This window comes from Cryptosporidium bovis (assembly GCF_009768925.1).
Source record: "Cryptosporidium bovis isolate 45015 chromosome Unknown contig_25, whole genome shotgun sequence".
Classification (NCBI taxonomy): domain Eukaryota; phylum Apicomplexa; class Conoidasida; order Eucoccidiorida; family Cryptosporidiidae; genus Cryptosporidium; species Cryptosporidium bovis.
Genome location: NW_027125008.1, coordinates 346,287 through 367,083, shown reverse-complemented (window position 1 = coordinate 367,083; position 20,797 = coordinate 346,287). Strand labels below are relative to the sequence as shown.

The 20,797-nt window shown below is 30.3% G+C and overlaps 9 protein-coding genes across 9 annotated transcripts; 5 read left to right on the top strand and 4 right to left on the bottom strand.

Annotated features, from left to right (window-relative positions):
* Positions 1 to 41: 41 nt before the first annotated feature.
* FG379_001712 (cytosolic serine hydroxymethyl transferase) lies at positions 42 to 4,323 on the top strand (the record flags this gene model as incomplete). The annotated part of the gene is made up of 3 exons (XM_067327315.1): positions 42 to 2,571; positions 3,019 to 3,717; positions 3,761 to 4,323. 3 exons carry the CDS (start codon positions 42 to 44, stop codon positions 4,321 to 4,323), a joined length of 3,792 nt encoding a protein of 1,263 aa, XP_067184746.1.
* Positions 4,324 to 4,434: 111 nt separating this feature from the next.
* FG379_001710 (uncharacterized protein) lies at positions 4,435 to 4,848 on the bottom strand (the record flags this gene model as incomplete). Its single annotated transcript, XM_067327313.1, has 1 exon — positions 4,435 to 4,848. The coding sequence occupies one exon, from the start codon at positions 4,846 to 4,848 to the stop codon at positions 4,435 to 4,437; it is 414 nt and encodes a 137-aa protein (XP_067184744.1).
* Positions 4,849 to 5,461: 613 nt separating this feature from the next.
* On the top strand, positions 5,462 to 6,016 carry FG379_001709 (uncharacterized protein; the record flags this gene model as incomplete). The annotated part of the gene is made up of 1 exon (XM_067327312.1): positions 5,462 to 6,016. The coding sequence occupies one exon, from the start codon at positions 5,462 to 5,464 to the stop codon at positions 6,014 to 6,016; it is 555 nt and encodes a 184-aa protein (XP_067184743.1).
* Positions 6,017 to 6,487: 471 nt separating this feature from the next.
* Positions 6,488 to 7,804, top strand: FG379_001708 (serine hydroxymethyltransferase 2 (mitochondrial); the record flags this gene model as incomplete). Its single annotated transcript, XM_067327311.1, has 1 exon — positions 6,488 to 7,804. One exon carries the CDS (start codon positions 6,488 to 6,490, stop codon positions 7,802 to 7,804), a length of 1,317 nt encoding a protein of 438 aa, XP_067184742.1.
* Positions 7,805 to 7,866: 62 nt separating this feature from the next.
* Positions 7,867 to 9,063, top strand: FG379_001707 (uncharacterized protein; the record flags this gene model as incomplete). Its single annotated transcript, XM_067327310.1, has 1 exon — positions 7,867 to 9,063. The coding sequence occupies one exon, from the start codon at positions 7,867 to 7,869 to the stop codon at positions 9,061 to 9,063; it is 1,197 nt and encodes a 398-aa protein (XP_067184741.1).
* Positions 9,064 to 9,159: 96 nt separating this feature from the next.
* FG379_001706 (uncharacterized protein) lies at positions 9,160 to 11,290 on the bottom strand (the record flags this gene model as incomplete). Its single annotated transcript, XM_067327309.1, has 3 exons — positions 9,160 to 11,099; positions 11,124 to 11,168; positions 11,227 to 11,290. The coding sequence occupies 3 exons, from the start codon at positions 11,288 to 11,290 to the stop codon at positions 9,160 to 9,162; spliced, it is 2,049 nt and encodes a 682-aa protein (XP_067184740.1).
* Positions 11,291 to 12,074: 784 nt separating this feature from the next.
* Positions 12,075 to 15,929, bottom strand: FG379_001705 (apicomplexan specific membrane; the record flags this gene model as incomplete). Its single annotated transcript, XM_067327308.1, has 1 exon — positions 12,075 to 15,929. The coding sequence occupies one exon, from the start codon at positions 15,927 to 15,929 to the stop codon at positions 12,075 to 12,077; it is 3,855 nt and encodes a 1,284-aa protein (XP_067184739.1).
* A 555-nt stretch (positions 15,930 to 16,484) lies between these two features.
* Positions 16,485 to 17,282, top strand: FG379_001704 (apicomplexan specific coiled coil; the record flags this gene model as incomplete). Its single annotated transcript, XM_067327307.1, has 1 exon — positions 16,485 to 17,282. The coding sequence occupies one exon, from the start codon at positions 16,485 to 16,487 to the stop codon at positions 17,280 to 17,282; it is 798 nt and encodes a 265-aa protein (XP_067184738.1).
* Positions 17,283 to 17,435: 153 nt separating this feature from the next.
* On the bottom strand, positions 17,436 to 20,108 carry FG379_001703 (uncharacterized protein; the record flags this gene model as incomplete). The annotated part of the gene is made up of 1 exon (XM_067327306.1): positions 17,436 to 20,108. One exon carries the CDS (start codon positions 20,106 to 20,108, stop codon positions 17,436 to 17,438), a length of 2,673 nt encoding a protein of 890 aa, XP_067184737.1.
* Between the last annotated feature and the right edge of the window lie 689 nt (positions 20,109 to 20,797).

The window sequence follows — 20,797 nt, the reverse complement described above, 5'->3', positions numbered from 1 at the left end:
TTTTTTGAAATTAAGTGTTTCGTGTAGATAAGAAATAAAATATGTTAAGTATTACAAAAACTCACTTTAGGGATTCCTTTTGTGGTTCTTTAATTGATATTAATGATGAAGAGTCTGGACAAACTTGTTACTTCTGTTATTCTAATTCCGGGAGATTTATTTTGATATTTAAAGATAAATCAAATTGTTCTAACAGTCGATCTTTAATAATATTTGACCGAATGAGTAAACAATTCACGAATAGGTACTTCAGTAGTGCAATTAAGTCGATAAAAAGCGTTATTTTTGTTAAAAATTCTGAAGAAAATTCAAGAACAGATGATGAAAATTCTGTATTCAACTTAGGCGATGTGATTATCATAATTAACTCGGACGGTGGGTTGGATATATTAGATATTTCAAACAATAATACCATTCTGAGCAGTTGTTTTCTACTTGTTAATAAAGAAATAATCAGTGCACATGGGTTTTTCAATAATGGACTAATAATTGTTTCATTATTAACAACTGAAGGGATTTACTTACTATCTAACAGCAAATATGAGTTTTTTGAGAATATATCAGAATTAGAAGGATGCAAGCAAATAACAAAGGAAGATGTGAGGAAAAAGAAATTAAGTTACTATAGATTAGTAGGAGGTAATTTTGCTGGTAACTTATCTTCCTGTTGCATTTCAAAATTGGGAAGACTGTATTTTTCGTGCCAAGATGAAATTTTTGTTTTATGCCTCCCAAATAATGAAGAAAATGAATATTTTGATTTTAAAATAAGACAAATTTACAAAATATATGGGTGTCATGAAACAAATTTAGGAAATGAAACAATGAGCATTCAAATAACAGACTTAGTATGTTACGAAACTAAGATTAATGATGAATTATTTGAATTGATATATATAATCTTTGAAAACGAAAATACATGCCATCATAAAAATCTTGCACTACTGCAAATTAGTGCCAATACAAATTATGAAAGGCCTCAATATTTTTTCATTTCAGAGTTTAGTAAAAGTTGTACCCATATTCTTACTTACAAGGTTTTTGCAGATGGACAAATTGGAGTAATTTGGGAATCAGACGAACAAATTTATATTAATATTTTTAATCACTTGCTCTATAATAACCAAAAAAAACCACTAAATTATAGTGAATATCTTACTGAGAAAAAAGAACAAAAATCTGATTCTTTTCGTGATTTCACATCGTTATTGTATGGTGATTCCCCATTAATATATTTTGTTGATACAGATTTCAAATCATCGAGCCAAAAAACAGATGAAATACTGAAAATACATGGGAGAGTATTTTCAAGTTATCTAAATGTTAGAGACGTAGAAAAGGAAGAATTTTATATTAAAAAAATGATCCAGTCAATTTCACTGAGCGATAAACACAAAACTAGTAATTCAATTAGAGGGTCTTGTAACAGGCTTGGGCGTAATATAGATAATGGTGTAAAAGTTAACCCTTTAAATGGAATGAAACAATTTATTTTTGTGGGGAATCCTATTTTTTATTGCCCAATTAACGGTATTAAAAACAATGATAATATTACAAGCTTACCTAACGATTGGTATAGCAATATGACGTTTTCAATAGCTGCATTGGCAGGTGAAACATTTGGTGACCTGTGTTTTTTTGACGTTAATTACATTTGTTGGTATCAAGGATTGTATGAATATCTAGTCCACGGTTTATGCTCAATTTTAAAAACTCCACAAATGCATCTTCCTATATTGAGGAGACTAAAATTTGTCGATTCTAGGTCTAATTACTCTAAGCCGACTTCTATCTGGACTTCCTTAAATTCAATAAAAAATATCGAGGACTATAAAAAAATTAGTAATTGTGATTTGGAACTATTGCATAGTATCATTGATCTTTATGTTAAGAACGGTATCTATTTTGAACTTATAAGATTTATTAATTCTTCAGTCAGTAATTTTATTTACATTTTATATTCATGGTCTAATTGCCTGTTTAATAAAATTTATTATTACCTAAATGAACTTACGGAGAAGATTGAACTTGTACTTGATCCGAAGGAATTTTCGTTAAGAAAACAGGAGAATATGTTATATTTAATAACTAAACTTTCGATGCTTAGCAACGATCAAAAACTACTCGCTTTATTTTTATCTAGCAACTTAACACCATTAAAATCAATTTTATCGTTACTTTTTTTTTTATTTAACGATATTTCTAAAAGACAGGACCAAAACGAACTTAAAGGCTCAATTGTTGACCACCTTTGTTTGATTAAAACTCTACTAGATTGGATTGCCTTTCAGGAAATTTGTTTTCCTATTCTTTCAAAATATGAAATGGAAAACAACACCAATATAACTAAGAGTGAAAAAAGCAGTTTTCAAGAGCAGATTTCAAGTATATCACTTGACTGCATTCGAGATTTGAATGTATTCAATGAACTTCCAACATGGAAGAAGAAAGACAAATACGTTAGTTGGAAAGTTATGATTACAATTGCATTTCTACTTGAGTCTTATATAAAAAACAAAGAAAAAATCACAGAGTCAGCTAAAAATGGAGCAGAACCTAACTCAAAACAAGGTGAGATGAGAATAATACGATGTATAGATAATTTTGTTAATAAGAGGCATAATGTTTTTAGCTGTTCTTTCTTATTTAACAAGATTACACAACTCACAGCCGCATACAATTTTTGTGATTAAGTTGTTTTAATAGCGAACCAATTTTAGGAGTATATTTATAATTACAACTTTATCTGTTTCTGAAACCGCATATATTCTTTATTATTTAAGTAGAAATACACCCCATCTTTATACACCTTTTTCTTATAAAACTTTTTTTAGTAATCGCATATTTTTTTTTTGGTTCCCCCTGCAAACCACATCTTGAAAAAATAAAATTAAGATTTTAAGCAAAGGAAAAAAAAATCACGGTATTATATAACACTTAGTAAACCTCACACTATTGTTTGCTGTTGGTAAGTATAGTAAATGCAGGAGTTACTGTTTAACAGTGAGAAATTGTTAGAGGAGGTAGATCCATTGATGTTTGAATTGTTACGAGAGGAATGTTATAGACAGTATAAAGGACTAGAAATGATAGCATCTGAAAACTTTGTTTCAAATGGTGTATTAGAAGCCTTATCCTCAACATTTTCAATGTTTAATAACGACAAAAAAGATTGTTTGAATTCACCATTTTGCAGTGAGTTGGAGGAGCTTACTAAGAAAAGAGCAATAGAGGCATTTCATTTGGATCCAGATATTTGGGACGTTAATGTTAGGCCACATAGCGGCTCCCCAGCGAATTTCGCACTACTAAATTCAATTTTAAAGCAATCAGATAGAATAATGGGATTATCACTTCATCATGGTGGCCATTTAACTCATGGGCACTACACGAATGTAAGAAAAGTGAATTTTTCTTCTTACTTCTTCGAGTCTCTTCCTTATTTGACAAACTCTGATGGGATAATTGATTATGATAAACTAGAAGAGAACGCATTACTTTATAGACCGAAAGTTATTATTGCCGGCGCAAGTGGGTATCCAAGAGAGATAAACTTTAAGAGATTCAGAGAAATTTGTGATAGAGTAAGAGCGTATTTAATGGTGGATATATCACACTATTCGTGTTTGATTGTTGCAGGGAAATATCCATCTCCAAAAGATTATGCTGACTTTATTACAAGTACTTCTCACAAGATATTAAGAGGACCAAGATCAGGTTTGATTTTTTTTTAGAAAATCTATCGAACCAAACATTCAAGAGAAAATAAATTATTCCGTAACTGGTGAGATTCAATCTAGTACTCACTTCAATCAGGTTTCTGCCTTGTGCACACAACTGAAATATGTCAAGTCAGAAAATTGGAGGCGCTATGCAAACGACATCATTATTAACTCCAAAACATTATGTAACGAGTTAAAGGAGGCAGGAATAGAGGTGCTCACTGATGGAACTGATTCTCACAAAGTTATGATCAACACTATTTCACTTAATTTAAATGGTTCTAAAGCAGAAAAAGCTCTTGAAGTATGCAACATATCATCCAGTAGAAGTTCATTGCCTTGCGATGGAAGAACAATGAGTTGTAGTGGCGTTAGATTAGGTACAACAGTACTTACAACAAGGGGGCTCACTTCTGAAGACATGAAATTTATCTCTATATTAATTTTCCAGTGTTTAAAAGTTGCTTCTTCCATTCAAGCAGAAAAGGAAACATTGGACGAGTTTATAGAAAAAATCAAGGAGAATAATGAAATTAAAATAATTAGAGAAAAGGTAACGAAGTTTGCCTCCAAGTTTGAGTTAATCTGTTCTATATTGTGATAAAAAAAATGTTTATTTTACTTGAAAACAATTACATGAATATACATCCAACAATTATAAACAATCAATTTAAAACTTTTAAATATATTAACACGATATTTATGGATTTTACTAGGAAATGTTGTGATTTACAAGTGAATCCGACAAACTTTGGTCAATGTCAACATTCGATTGTGAGTTGAATATCGGCGAATCGTTAGAATGTCTAATATCACTGTTTGAGATTGAAAGCTGATCTATGTCCATTTGTTCTTCATCAGATGCATTAATTTGGGTTAAGTTATTGATAATTCCAAGTGAACATGAAGGAAAAGAATTCACCAGTTCTGTTTTTTCTTTGTTTATTTTACTTGCCATTGAGTTGATGTTTTCAATTTGAGATTTGACGATTTTTTTCATTGTTTTTTCATTATAGTTATAGTCATCCGGTTCTGTTATTATGTCAAAGATCAAGTCATCTTTTTCATTTCTGCCCCCCTTGCTTCCACAAATATTGGTAGTATCTGCTATTTCCCAGTTCTGCATTACATGAAGGTAAAAATAAAAATTGCACTTGGAAATATTGGCCTTCCCCTCAAGGAAAGATTGATAAGTTTAGAATAGGACTTTGAAAAAATATACCGCACCTAGAAACCTTCAGTAGCACACAGAACTGTTCTTATTTCTGCATAAGATTTTTTTACCTTTTGTCCCATAAACAAACACCCTGAGAGTAATTGTGCAGCCATAAAAAAATCGTTAAAATGAAATATATTGGTTAATTTTATTAAATGTTGAAATATATTGCACGGTAGAGAAGTAGGAACTTGGAGCAATAGGCGCATAATACAATATAAAATTATTGTCGATAATCATGAACGGGTTACTATATTGCGAAGAAATTTCCAATAAAATAATAATGAAACTGAACATTGAACTTTACCGCCCAACCACGGCCCAATTAGTATTCTGTAAATTAGATACCTCACAAAAAAGATTTGTAGGTTAATTAAAATAAACGATAGTAGAGCTCAATTGTTTAGTAGTTGAACTAATAGAACACATTTATTTGTTAAGAGATATTGTTTTATTTTTACGCCCAAATCATCACCGAAACTATTTTATTTATAAAATGAAATATTGAGGTTAAGAAAGCCCAATGAATAATGAGAATCTTTATATTTGTTTAAAACGTGAATTCAATGCTTTGAATGATAATCTTATTAATGAGGGGGTGGATGAAATAGTATATCGCTGCTTCAAACAAGTTAAAGAAAACATAGACTATCTCAGTGATAGGGTAAATGAAGAAAACTTTAATTCTTTAAATAGTAACAGTGAATATATTGATAGGAGCTTTAAGATAAAGGAAACACAACAACTATTTAAATATTGTATATTATTGTTAGAAAATGAGGATAACATTAAACCTCAATATAAATTGATTCTCGAAAATTTACTGAAACATTTTCAATGTATATTTTCACTTGAAAATAGTAAACACTATGCTGGATTTAACCATAAGAATAAATTTTCTTTTCAACATTCCTTGATACTATCAAAAGGTCCGCAATTTTTAGATCAAATACCATGCGATTTAGAAGAACAATTGTTACGTGAGCAAAGTAAAGGTAAGTGTTTAATATTACTACTCCAAATACAGCATTTTCATGTTTATTTCGTTAAAACTTTGATTAGATATCACTATGCTTAATAATTCAGCAAGAGAGTTGCATGAAATTCAAGGCATCCTAATGACTGAAATAGATTCTCAAGAGAAGTGTATAAACACAGTCGGAAATAACACGAAAAACGTAATAACAGATACAGATGACTATCATTTATTACGTGAGTTGGTTATTGCATCTGAAAAAAACAGCAAAAAAGAGAAAGTAAGGTCTATTTTGAAAATAATTTTAACATTATTGTTATTTATACTAGTTTACTCTTTGTTCTTCAAATAACAAGTATTAGGGGTTCAAGCGTTTTCCAAATTTTGAATAATGATTTGTTAGTAATTAGTATTTTCCTTGCGCGCATAATTCCTTGATTTTATATTTGTATTTGTAAAAATTGTGTGGATAGATTATTCCATATTGTTGAATCTTAAACTGGAAATTAATCTAAAATGGATAATTAGGTCTAGCAGTAAATTTTGTATGTCGTTGTGTTTCTTCCAATTAATATGGCTGATTTAGTTGAGAATGATAATGAGTTGCTTTATATAATTAAGAGAGAAAATGAATACCATAATACACACTTAAATTTACATCCAAATGAAAATGTGATGATGAATTCAGCAAGGGAAGTATTAGGAAGTGTGCTTACGAATAAATATTCAGAAGGATATCCAGGAGCGAGGTACTATACTGGGACTGGTATCGTTGACAAAATAGAAACACTCTGTACTGAAAGATTAAAGAAATTTTTTCACTTAGAAAAAAGCAGATATGAGTGGTTGTTTAATGTTCAATGTTATAGTTCAACATATGCTAGATTTGCAATATGCATGGGGTCCGTAGAAAAAATGGGTAGAATTATCACTTTTTATTGTAATGAAAACGAGAAAAGTGCATTGGAGAAGTATTATCAGGTTGAATATTTTAATATGGATGATAACTATGACGGATTTAACATTCAAGAATTAAGGTTAAAGTGTGAAATACTTAAACCAAAATTATTGGTTATTTCGTCTATGTCAATGCCAAAAATTATTGACTTCAAGTCAATATACGAAATTTGTGAGGAATTTGGTATTATTTTTGCGATAGATATAAGTGAAATAGCTATTCTGATTTCCGCAAATAGATACGGTGATGAGAACTCAAACCCATTTGAATACGGTGATATAATTTTTTCTGATACACAAAGTAGCATCGGTGGGCCAAAAGGTGGCTTTATTATTGTTAATAACACGAAAAATCCTGGTCTGTTTCAGAAAATAAATATGGCAGTCTTTCCTGGGATTCAAGGTGGACCGCATAATAATCAAATAGGATCATTGGCCGTTCAACTTCACGGATTAATGAACTCTCAAATAAGTCACTTTGTTCAAGAGGCAGTGAACAATTCTAAAGTTTTAGCGAAAACTCTTTTAAATAACGGAGTTCCATTAATTTGTAATGGAACCGACACACATTTAGTTTCAATAAATTGTTCCAAAGAGCTATTTCCATATGAATTAATATCCGAGGTTCTAATGAAATGCGGAATAAGACACTCAGTAAATTCATGTGGAAAAGATAGAGCCTCTATTACGTTTGGGACTCTTATTTATACTTTCAGAGGTGGGGATAATTTGAAAATGGAGAAAATAGGCAATTTGATATCTAAATGTGTAAAATTAGGAGTTGAATTATCGAAGGAACTTGGAGAAAAACAAAAAGATCAAAAAACAACCTATAGCTTGTTCGAGTGCAAAATAAATGAATGTAAAAGATTTGAATTAATTTCTGAAGAATTGTCCGAAATTTTAGGTAGCTTGAGGAAACTTAAAAATTAATGATGAGGTTACCCAGTTTGGCGCAGAGTTCCTGATTCTAGTGCTGAAGAGGAAGCGAATTAATGTCCATATTAATAGTTAATGACATTAACGTATTTGAGCATGAAAGTCAGAAAATTATTGATTTAGTTTCTGATTCAATTAAGAAGTTCTTCTTAAGTGATCAATTTTTGAAAGACTACTCAGAATTTTTGTTTTCGGTGTATTTTGCCATAGACGATGAAGTTAAAAATTTATTATTTAGCAGTTCGTACTTTTGTGAATTGTACTGGCATCCAATTAGTACTTCTTGCTTGAATTTTGTTTCCCTGTATAATATAGTCTCTAAATACATTTTGAAAAATACACATATGATAAATAATGGAAATGAGAGCCGAAGCATGACAAGAAATGTTGAAAATTTTAAAACTCAAATTAAGCAAAAGTCTATAAGGGAAATTGTAACAGATATATTTAGGAAGGAAATATTCACTGAATACAGTAATTATGATGACAAAAATATATTAAGAACCGATAAGGTCCCATTAAATCCTGAATCATCCATTAAGAATGATAATCTTACTATTGGAAAAAATAGACAACTCCTGATAATGTGGATTATTAGTAATAACAATTATAGTACAAGAAAAAGGTTAGGATGTTTACCAAAATATATAGAATTACGTGAAAGTAGCATAATACCAAACGTTGAAATAAAGTATATTGTTCTAGAAAAAAATAGAGAAAGTGTTGGTGGTTATAATGGCGATGACGTTATTTTCATCAATTCAAATGGTTTTAGCGACGTAATTTATAATTCAATTTTAAATGTTATTACTAGATTTTTCTCTCCAGAAATGCACACAATTGTATTTTCACCGGAATCAACACTTGCAGAAATAGGCCATTTTGATGATTTATCACTTATGGTTTCTCAATTCTATCCAAATATCTCTGCCTTCCCTATATTTATTCAAGAAACTTACAACAATCTGTCACTCCCACCATTTTCAACAATAGTTGGGGTGATATCTCATAAAAAATACCAACCTTTGCCGGTAGTAACGAGAAGACTAATACAACTTAAGAATTCGTCCGAGGGGAAGAAAGAAGCAGCAAAATCGCTAATAATCTCTCTAAATAGGAATAAACTAGCTATTGCACTAGAACTAAATGACAAATGGTACGCATTATTAATTTCCATTACAATTGGTAGCAATTTACATCTTGCAATAGATATTTTGAAACCAGGTTATATCATTGCAGAAGAGATAAATTAACAAACATAGTTCTGTGCCATGACAAATACAATGAAATAATAGCAAAATACTATAAATAAATAAGATGAATATATATATATATATATATAGAATAATTTAGTCGGGATATCTTAATTGCCATTTAACTGTATTAAACAGATCATCGAACGAGTTTTTCATCTCATGACCTTCTTCAACTTCAGGAATATGTGAGTTACCCTTTATATAACTGCCTTTTTCCTCTTCAATTCTCAGACCGATGTTGTAACTTGTGGCGTCTCCGATGTGTTGTTGGGAATTAATTAATTCACTTATCCTGCATAGCCATATGTCTGCATTTTTTCTATAAACTTCGGGTGCTGGACCAAAGTTAAATTTGTCTGAAAAAGTGTGGCATTCTGGAATTTCTTGATTTATTTTCAACAAATCTTGTGGTCTAATAGGTGGTGTTTGTGTGAGATTGCTGCTACAAGGATCGAAATCATTTTTTTTAATTGAGTTTTTGGGAGGTGAGTGAAAATTATTCCTTTTTAACAGTGGATGTGTTGATGGCTTATATTTCTTAGTGCCTAATTCATTATCTGTATTAGAAATACTATGAACATTCTTTGTCTCAGAGATTACAAAACCCTTTAGAATACCCCTTAGTATTTTAATATTTGTTTCACTTGAGCTCTGATTTTCATCTTTATTTATATTCATTTGTTCAATTTTATCACCTGTATCTGAATTCTGTAAATTGTTGTTATTTAGTGGGTTATTGTGGTAAATGCGGTCACTAACTTCAGATGCATTGTTTGAATTTTCCTCAAAGTTAGCATTGTTTTCCTCCTCTCTTTCATTTCTAACACTGACCCCAATTTCTTGGACGTCATCCTGTATATTAATGGGAGACCTGCAAATTGGACAAGTTTGTTGCTGTATAAACCAAGACTTTAGGCAGTCCAAATGGAAGACGTGACCACATGGGATCTTTTTAGAACCAATATACAGTGTATCTCTGCAGACAATACAAGTATCAACTCTTTCAATTTCTTCAAGCGTTGCCTCTTGAAACTTTGTTTCCATATTTTTAGTTAATTTCCTATATCTTCTAAAAGAAGATAATTTATTATATAATGCCTTGATAATGTGTAAAATATCACCCATTATATAAAGTGGAATTCTTGATGGGTTTAATAGCAAAAATAATATTATAAATAACAAATATGACACCAATGAGCAAATGTCACCAATAACCTCCATATAGAATAGTACTGCATTTTTATTTGACCAGACGAAATTATGTGAAGAGTTTGTTGAATCACCATTATATTGATAATTTGTGTCTTCTTCTAACTTCCTCATATTTAATTGAAGTGCTTGAATTTTTAAATCAATAACATGGACGATATACTTCCCTGTAGATATTACACATGATACAAATAAAGAAATACTTTCAAAAAATATCCACAATCTAAGTGTAGATTCTCTTGAAAGCAATCCCAAATATCTAAAGATCAAACTTAAATCGATGACTAGCAATATATTTAACAGTAGTGCAACTCTTATAACGTTAAAAACCCTTGGTCTCTCAACCTCAAACATATGATTAATCCTTATATGAATTATCAAGTGTAACATTTTTAATAATAAAACTAATGTAATATACCTAGATAAGACCATCGCACCAACCTCCACATTATTAATTGTAGGGCTACTGAACAGTAGAAAGAATATAGTATCCAACAAAAACATCCTTCCCTGATCTATAATCTCTTCGATTTCAATGTCTCTTAATCTCCCGATAAATATATTTAATACAAGCTTCCCACAGTAAAACATAGTTATAAAACCTGCATTCGTTATAACAATAGTTGATGCTTTAGTCACGGTTATGTGCATAATTATATGAAAGAAGTTATAGTCGTATACATTTAACAGATGCATAAATAATCCAATCAGAAGCACAAAACTTAATGTAACGTATTGTTTAAATGTAATGGGAAACATTCTTTTATCCTCTGTTCCAACTGCGGAAAGAGTCAAACTTGCGGTTTGGGATGATCCGTTATTGCCTTAGTGTTAAGTATAAAATATACCCTCAATACTTCCTTTATTGCCTCTTGCTAAATACTGAGATCCTCCTGAAAATAAAAAACGGAAATTTTTGCCGCTGAACCAACCCGCAAGAGTTCTGTTTACCAACTCCTGAAGGAGTAGTAAGTATAAATAGGGTAAGAGTACTGTTGTAATGGAATATGTACATTATATAAACAGAATATGACTCCTATTCAAATATAACATATATAATATTGCTCTCTTAGAGTTTTATTATATATGAATACTCTAGACTCTAGTGAACATAATTATTAATGGGGATTGAATGGTTTTATAGGTTAATGTCAGATAAAATATATATAAAAAATAAGTAGATCTTCGTTATTATAACGAAATATATTTTAAGTATTTTGCCTTTTATTCAATAAGCAAACGTTTTTTTAAATGATTTAATGTTAATTTCTTGATTTTACCAAATAGTGGCCTATTAAATCAACTATTGTAGTTTGATGTTGTCTAACATAAACGGACAAAAGAAAAAAAGTTAAACTGGAAACAAGGTTTATGGATATAATATTAATTCTAGATTCATTTAAGTATATAATTCCTAGAAATTGGTCTCTTTCATTTTGTAAACATGAAAGAGAAGTTTTGGTGTTTATTTATTTATTTTATATGTTTCTTCACATATACAGGGCTAATGTGTTTGGCTATATATGAAGAAAGAAAAGCAAAGTGGTATTATATGGGTTTTGCTTCGGCATTAACTTTTACTGCCTGTATATTTGTTTACTGGAGATGGATTTCAATATCCATATTTTGCTCAAATTTGGCTTATTCGCAAAAAAAAACCAATTGAAATATCATTTAAAACTAGTCATTGGGTTTTATGTAAATTCAGCCTTGTAAAAATGATTTTTCTTTCCTTTTTGTACAGAAAACATTACTAGAAAAGACAAGGTCCTTAAATAATTTGAGCTATCCCATTTACATTACTGAAAGGTCTCTTGATTTTGCGAAACTTTGTCCTCAGTGGGTTTTTTTCTTCTATTAGGAACGTAAAATCCCTCCAGAATATTTTCAATAACTTCATATCTGAAAGATGTATTTTTTTCGCTTTTACTAGAATTCAAATTGACGTCCTTTACATTCACCGGAAGGATGTAATCAATCAAGCTTTTCCTGTTAATTAAGTCCTGTTTTCTCGAGTTATTAGGAGAGGGAACGTTATCTGATACGAAATCGTTTAGTAAGTCGTTATTGTTTGGATTTTTGCCGAAATAGAAATGCTTTAGGAATAAATCAGCCTTACTACTTTCACTCCTACCTTTTCTGTTGTCATTAAGGAGAGTCCCAGAATTGGAAACCTCGTGATTATTCCTATTTAGGATTTTATACTGAGTAACATTATCATTTTCAATAATAAGATCGTCTAGACTACCAATTAGTTGTGTAGAAGTAATGCAACGATGCTCTATTTCCCTAATGTCTGGTATTGTATACCACCAAAACAAGAGTATTCTTCCGTATATGAAAGCAATTCTATTGAATAATAAACACTGGAAGAATCTTAGAATTGAGCCTAAAATTAGAATCTTTAAAAAAATATATTTAACTGTGTAAAAGAATAAATATTCATCGATAGTTAAGGGCAATATCTGAATAGGAATTACCTCATTTTTCATAAACAACTCGCTGCAATTATCTAATGCAATATCATTTTCTTCATAATTCACACTATGATTCTTAGAAGTGCATACTTGTTTATACACGTACTTTTCCGGATAGTAGTCATATATTTTTATACTTTTTAATAATATAAATAAATTTCTGTCATCTATATGTATCATTTTAAAGAATCTCTTTATCCATTTACTTCTCGAAATATCGGTACTTATTTTATTTCTTTTATTTAATATTTCTAGTTGAATAATATTATAAGGATCTTTATGTATCATCCAATACACAAGGTCAATAAACATGTAACTTCTAAACAAAAAGGAAGTTCTATCATTTTCAAAGATTATCTTCATCAAGTACCAATAAAAATTTAAGTTTATAACTATAGTAACCAGTATAACTATTGTAAATAAAGGGACAATAGGATCTTCAAAGTTTAGTGAATATTTTAGTTTCATTAAGAATGTTGAAATGATCGCAAATGATTGTTGAACTAATTCTACAATCATTATCAAGTTTGAAAGTTGAGATTGAATTGGCTCTAAATTTTGGTCATCAAAGAAAATTGAAACAAACTTGTCGTCATATTGATTTCTGATTCCAAGTTTCAATTCCCCAAATGGAGTCTCAACAACACCACTTTTGTCCAAGTAACTGGAACAGTCCCCTTTCAGTTTTTTATCTGAAATATCCTTCTCGAATAAACAATCACTAAAATAATCATTTTTTTTCTTACTTTCGATGCCAATATTGTTAGTAAATTCATTGGTATTTGTATTTCCAAAAAATGTTAATTTTTTATGTTCATCTATTTTGTTAGAATTATTATTATTTGTGTCAATCGATTTCCTAGAAATACAAATATAACCATCCCCATTTGACAAATCATATTGAAGATTATGACCCTTTGAAATAATGTTATTCCCAAAATACACTTCTTTAGGGATATAGTCATCCACCTTTACAATTTTTTTTTCTCTGAAAAAATTCCTTTCGTGCTCATTTTCCATTTCCTTTTCTTTAGAATCACTATATTCTAACTGCTCACTAATTTCCCTTGTTGACCTAGTCTCAGAAGTAATTATCGAAGAATAGTACTTTGATGTAAAAAGAGGTTGGAAAGCTCTAAATATGTTATTTGAAGTAGGATTCAATAGATTCACACCTTTGTTTTTGTTTTTGGAATCTTTTTTATTAATATTATATATTTGATTCCTTTTTTCAACTTCAAACAAATTAATTCTTGTTAAATAATCCAAGTGAACTCTTGAAGCTATCTGAGATCCAAATTTATATGTTAAAGAAACAATTGAAGGCAAAACAAAGAACAAAGCAAATGAAAATGCGTAAAAACTTTTAATCATGAATATACCATGAAAAATAAATAACCAAAAAAGCAAAATCATTAATTTATCGAACCTGGATCTCGGAATCCTAAAATTCAATAAAAAACAAAATTTTGGTACCCATCTTGGGTAATGCTCCAATAGTGATTTTAATGATTCAGCATACCTTTGGAAATACTGTGGTTCAAATGCTACAGGCAATATCCATCTTGTAATTGGTCTTTCAGTAACTAAATTATAAAATGTATTCAAAAGTAAGTTGGCTTTACTTTTACTCCATGTTTCAAAAGTCAAACATATTTGAATGAATCCAAGTGTCTTTATAGGATTTGAGAGACCAAATTCGGTGATACCTGGAACAGGTTTCACATATTTCGTCATATCACCTGCTTTCGGATAAAGATGATACCAGTTTACTCCAAATTCGTTTTTTATTTCATGATAATGCTTGGGAGGATTTTCTGAATAAATTTTAGACTCTGATTCAATTTTGGGTGTATCGGTGCATGGTAAATAAGTTTGTCTGCTAATATCACCCCGTTTATTAATTATAAAACGGTCTTTTTCTGCTTTGCTCGAATTTTTTTCATTTAATACTGTCCATTCCTCATCTAAACTATTCTTTAAGAAAAGGTTGTTGAATGAATTATTATCTTTGTTATTCTCTTTTATTTGTAGGCGAAGTAATTTACAAATATATTCATTATACAATGTGGAGATGAATGAACCAAAGTAATAATTATTAAATGAAGGTAAAGTTCTCATTTTGTCATATACAATACTCGAAATGGGTATTGTTACCTTTCCAAAGTGCATATAGTCATAAATTACTTCCCATTCGTGTTCATGAGATTTCATATTAGAATTTTTGACTTGAGAATCAAAATCATGACCCTCAAAGACTACCTTACAACTTGGTTTTGCTTGTTCAATACGAACAGCTCTATATTGCTTGTAGCTACTCCATAAGGAAGAACCTATGTCTTTTTTTATGTTTTGATTAATATTGTTGTGACTACCATTTGGTGTATTACTACTTGAAGCGTTTACTTCATTACCACCCATATTAAAACTATTATTATCAGTGGTTGAGAATTCCTCCTCAAAGTCCTTTTCTAAGCAAGAGACAAATTTTTCACTATTTTGATCAAAATTTTGATTTTTAGAGTAGAAAAAATCATCAACTATATCTTCATTATTTCTATTTTGAATAGGCTTGCATTCTATTGGTACTCTACAAATAAGATCAATGTTTAAATCCGAAAATAAGTCTGTTATCTGAAAAGATTCATTAAAATTAAATAAAACCTCTCTAGCTCCAGTGTTATTAATATTTACCCCACCCAATTTATTTCTATCAACAAAACATGTACTTGAATTCTTATTTCTCTCACTATTATACATTTGTTTCTCAAGTCCAGAAGCTTTTATAAGTCCTTCATTATCTTCAAAATAAACAGTTTCGGTATTACTCAAGTTTCTCTTTGGCGATAAAACCATTGGGCTGTATGCCGGAATCTCTAAAATAAAATCCTTTGTACTTATAGGTTTGCTCGTAAGCAATTGCCCCTGAGTAGTTATTTCTAATACCCACTCTGCTTTATTTCTTGTAATGAAGTTTCGAACATTTCTGTTAAATCCCATAGGAGAAATAATTGCTCGTTCTATTTTTATTGTTAGAACTCCAATATTATTTGAATTCCTAACAGATTTGTATATTTGAGATTGCTGATCTTTTATCGCATATAGATTAGGTTCTGACTCTACGATTGGCTGCCTATTCAAAAATCTAGACCCTGCAACTTTTTTTAATAATTTCATCAAAGATGACTACAAAATGTTGACTTAATGTAACTAATATTACTTTGAGAATTGTGCTAAACTTACAGATTGAAAATCATTTAAACTGCTCAAGTGAGCACTTGAGTTGTCTACTATCTGATCTATTACCGTACCTAATACATTTTCACCTATTTGAGTGAACTTTTCGTTAATTATTTTTGTAATACATGAAGGATCTAACATCTTTAGTTACAAAACCAGATAAAGTTGTGTAATTTTTTAATAAAGTACCGAAAATAGCGGTAAACACACTCATGGTTAATTAATATATAGCGCCTAATATTTGAAATAGGCGGCACCATTGTTAAATGCAAATTGGTTCTGAAATTAAAGCATGAAAACAGAAAGAAGCAAGGAAAATAGTGAAAAATTAAAATAAAAGAGATAAACAGTGATTGTGCAAACATATATTAATCTGATTAAATAGGTTATTGCAAGTCAATAATAACCTCCTCCATTTTACACTCTTAAATTAAGCTTTAACTACTTTGGATCTATTAAATAACAGTTTTTGAATAGCTAATTCTTATAAAGATGGATGGGAACACTTCCTCATCTAAACCAGGAACATCCGGAATCCCGCCAATGTCATTTTCACCAGAAATTCAGGGGTTTATCGTGACGAAATTCGACCCACTTCTTTCGATAGTGAAGGAGTTAAATGATCATGTACAATCCTCAGACAAAGAAAGACTTAGATTGGAATACAGAATTTCAAGAATTGAAAGGACTTTGGAGAGTCTCATAAAAATAGTTACTGATCTAGGATATAAGCTTCCTGAAGAGAATGAATTTGAGAAAAATATTCCTGAATTAAAGAGTGAATTAAGTCTATTATTATCTGGTGAAGAAAGTGTGACCGCTCCTTGGCTTTTCTCTGTTCAATCTGGAACACCAATATCCTCCCTTCAAATACTTTTGGAATTCTCACAACCAAATACTGAAGTTCTATTGGCAGATACTTGGAGAAGAGAAGAGGACATGTGGATCAGTTTTCTTGATGATCTCCCTGATGAATTTTCAACAAGAAGACCTGAAAGTCTTTCTCTTGTTGATTTAAGGAGGGCAGCGAGAAAGGCACTATTGGAAGTAATTAGGGGTGAGCTTTTGCTTGTTATAAGAAATGTTCCTGGAAAGCAAGAAGTTCCACATAATCCTCTACCTGTAACACTCGTAGCAATATTGGCTGCAGCTTTTTCTGAGGCTTGGGAGAGAGTTGAGTCTTCTGACCCTAATTCTCTTGGAAGGCTTGCGCTTGTGCTCGAGGGTGATAATATTGGCAGTAGACTTCGTGCAGGTAAAAAGAAGTTTGCAATTGAAGCGTTGAATTAATCGAAACATATATGTACCATTTTCATCCTTAAAAATTGGATTTTTCTAAATATAAAAAACAAGATAGATAATATTAACCATTATTATAAAATCATATATTTATTTAAACAATTACATATGGATATACTTCTATATGTTTTTAGACCATATTAATTATGAATTTCCTACCGACAGTATTGTGTTACCCGTTACTCTGTCCAAAATTATTCTTCCTGAATTTATTCCAGCTGAATCACTTTGTTTTTCGTTATCCTCATTGACAATCTCTTTTTTTTCTTCTAATTTACTATGTTCAATATCCAAAAGAGTTTTATTAGAGTTTGTAGCATTTGTCGTTAGATCTCCTTCGACCTCACCATCTTTAAAGTTGATTTTATTATCTAAAACATCTGTTATGTTTAATTCTAAACTCCTGTCACCACCTAAGTCAGGTTCTTGTTCATCTCTATTTTCGGATCTACTTTCATTTATTTTTTCAATACCAAAGTCTATCCAACCTCCACCTCCAAGTACTGAATTTACTAGTAAATTGAAAATATTATTAAAATGTTTTCCTATTGACTCCTTTTGTTTTTCTATTTCTTTATATGCAATGCAGAATGCCTTTGGAGAAAACTCACCATTAACACATTTTAATTTATCACTTGCTCCGGTTATTTTATACCCATAATCACACACTATTTCAATTTCTTCGTCGTTGATGTAGTAATTTTTTTCTGGAGTGAGTTTTGAAAATGGTATATTTGGAGGATAGCATATACTTCTTTTCAATATGTTTATGTTTTGTGTCTGCAACTTTGCGGCTTCTTCAGATTCACCATCACTTAACATCTGCTGTTTTATCTTTTCAGCTGCTTCATTTGTTAATTTTGTCTGAGTAGAAATATAGTTAGCAGCAACTAAGTCTTTATTTGTCATGTTCCTACCAAAATTTTTGTCAACACAAATAGAGTTTTCCGTATTCTCATCATTTCCATCTAAGCCGTTTTGTACTTGCCAGTTACAATCAAATTTTCGATTATTGAAGTCTGGAAATTTTTCTCCTTGTATTTTTTTGATAGTATTACACATTATTTCCTGAGAACACCACATACACCCTCTCATGACTCCATTTAAGTCTTGTTTCATGAAATTTCTACTTTGGAAACAGTCATTCACACACGCTTTTCTTGGAACAACATAATCGAATCTGCATTCCAAATATTCTTCACATGCATCTTTTTTGTTGAGAAGACTGCAATCTAATAGACACATATCGTAGACATTATCGTAGAAACAATTTTTTGTTGATTCACATTTCTCTTTTTGACCGTGCAAGTGGAAGCATTTACTAAATGATCCTTTCTTTCTTTTCGCTGTTATAGCTGCTGTAATATTCCTGGAAAGTGCAGCAGCATCGAACAATAATTCACCAGTTACAGGGTCCCTTCTTTCGTACCACTTTTTCTTTTTTTGTAAGGGCTCATTTTTTTTTTCCATTTTCTTTGTATCATAGTCCTTTTTTTCTTTTATCAGGGCTTCCATCTTTTCATCATTATTTTTCTCATTCAATGAATTATTTTTGCCTCTTTCTCCTTCATCTGTTAAAGGACTTCCTGATGACAATGACTTTAACTTTTCAATCAACTCCTTGTTTGATTTGTGTTCGTTGGTGTCAGATATATCACGTTCATTCAATTCTGACTGAGTTTTAGTAATAGTATTTACTTTGTTTTTTTGTTCATTATCTTTATTTTCGTCTTTATGTATTCTGATTCTGGCTTCCTTAGTATTCGTATTTAATTCTGTATCTTCCTCTTTCATTGAGTCAGCTGAATCTAGTTTTTTAATGGTAATTATATAGTTATTATCTATTCTTTCCAATATCGTATTGTTTGAGGGTTTAGAAGCTAGTTCTTCTTTCATCTCTTTCACTACCATTTCAATATCATCATTTAACTTACCAGATTTATCTTCAATTTCTGATTCTTTATTATCATTATTAAGGCTACTGTAGGCCTCGTGATTAACTGAATTAGTGTTGTTATTCCCATCTAAATTGTTTTCTGATGTTTTGATATTCAACGTTTTTGATTCAGAAGCTGTTTCTTCTTTTAACAATTCTGAACCTGTTTGACCTTCGCTTTCTATATTTTCAACAGAACTATCATTTTCATAATCTTTTAATTCCACTGTTTTATTCACATGTTTAGTCATTTCCAACTCATTTTTTATCTCTTTTTCCCCATCTACTTCTGGTTTATAACCGTCATTATTTTTTGAATCATCCTCGGCATTTATATTATCATGTTGGGTTTTACTTCTTTCACTTATTGTTTCATCATCTAATTTACCTTTTTCACTGTTAACATCTTTAATTGAGTCATTATCTTCTTCATATTTATTTTGTTCCTCATTTTTATCTCTATTTTTTGAGTCTCCTTCATCATCCTCTTCGTCTTTTTGATCGTCACTTGATGTATCAGGTGGAATCATTTCTCTTTCAGAAACTGAATCAGTTACATTTTCTTCTTTTTTAACTTCATCCTTGTAACCTTCTTCAAAATTTTCGCCTTCTTTAGAATCATCACTCCTTGACGCTTCATTTTGATTATTTTCCTTGATAGGGATATCTTTTGAGTCGTGACCACCATGTTCACACTCTTTTTTCATTAAGCTCCTAAAACTTTTCTGTGTAATTATACCAGTCTCATGATCTCCAGTCTCATCTTCTATAAATGCTGATTCCTCAAGTTCGGAACATGCACATCTTAAACTGTAGTCAATACCACAAAAAAATATGATTGTAAAAACTATGATAAAGTAAATCTTTAACTTAATAATCATTGGTATTCATATATCATAAAATTCTATCAAACCTTTCTTTTCCGAGTTTCTATTGTTATTTACAAACTTTCTTAGTACCAAAGCCCTAGTGGGCAATCTTGACCAAATAGACATAACGGATGACTTTATTCACACAAAATAGTTGGCGCCATTATTATAATAAATATTTTTGGTGAGTTGCGATAGTAATATATTTCTTACAATTAAATAAGATCTAATGGGTATTTAATATATAGGCGATTTGATTTAAAATAAAAAGTAATAGTGTGTTTAATAATGAAATATACATTTATAGCACAAAAAAATCGTTTTAAAACCTCAAACGTCTACTTGTTATTTTCCTTATAATTGAATTAATATTGATATATATAAAATATATAAATATGTAATATACATTAAAACTAAAGTTTATATATACTATACTTTAATAGGAAATGAAGTAGAAACAGTATGGCATTTTCATGTTAATTTGAAACCTTGTTCACATGCATCCGTTACCTCTCGCCTTACCGGTTCCTATATAGCGGTAAGATTGCATTTATAGGCGGTACTAGCAAAAGTAAAGACTGACAAGAAAATAGGTTTTCATAATTTTATTGGTTGAGTTTTACGTGGAAAGATTATAATTAATAATATACAATATTGAATTGTTATTAAGTGAGTTTCATATACTTCTCAATTATTTCTAT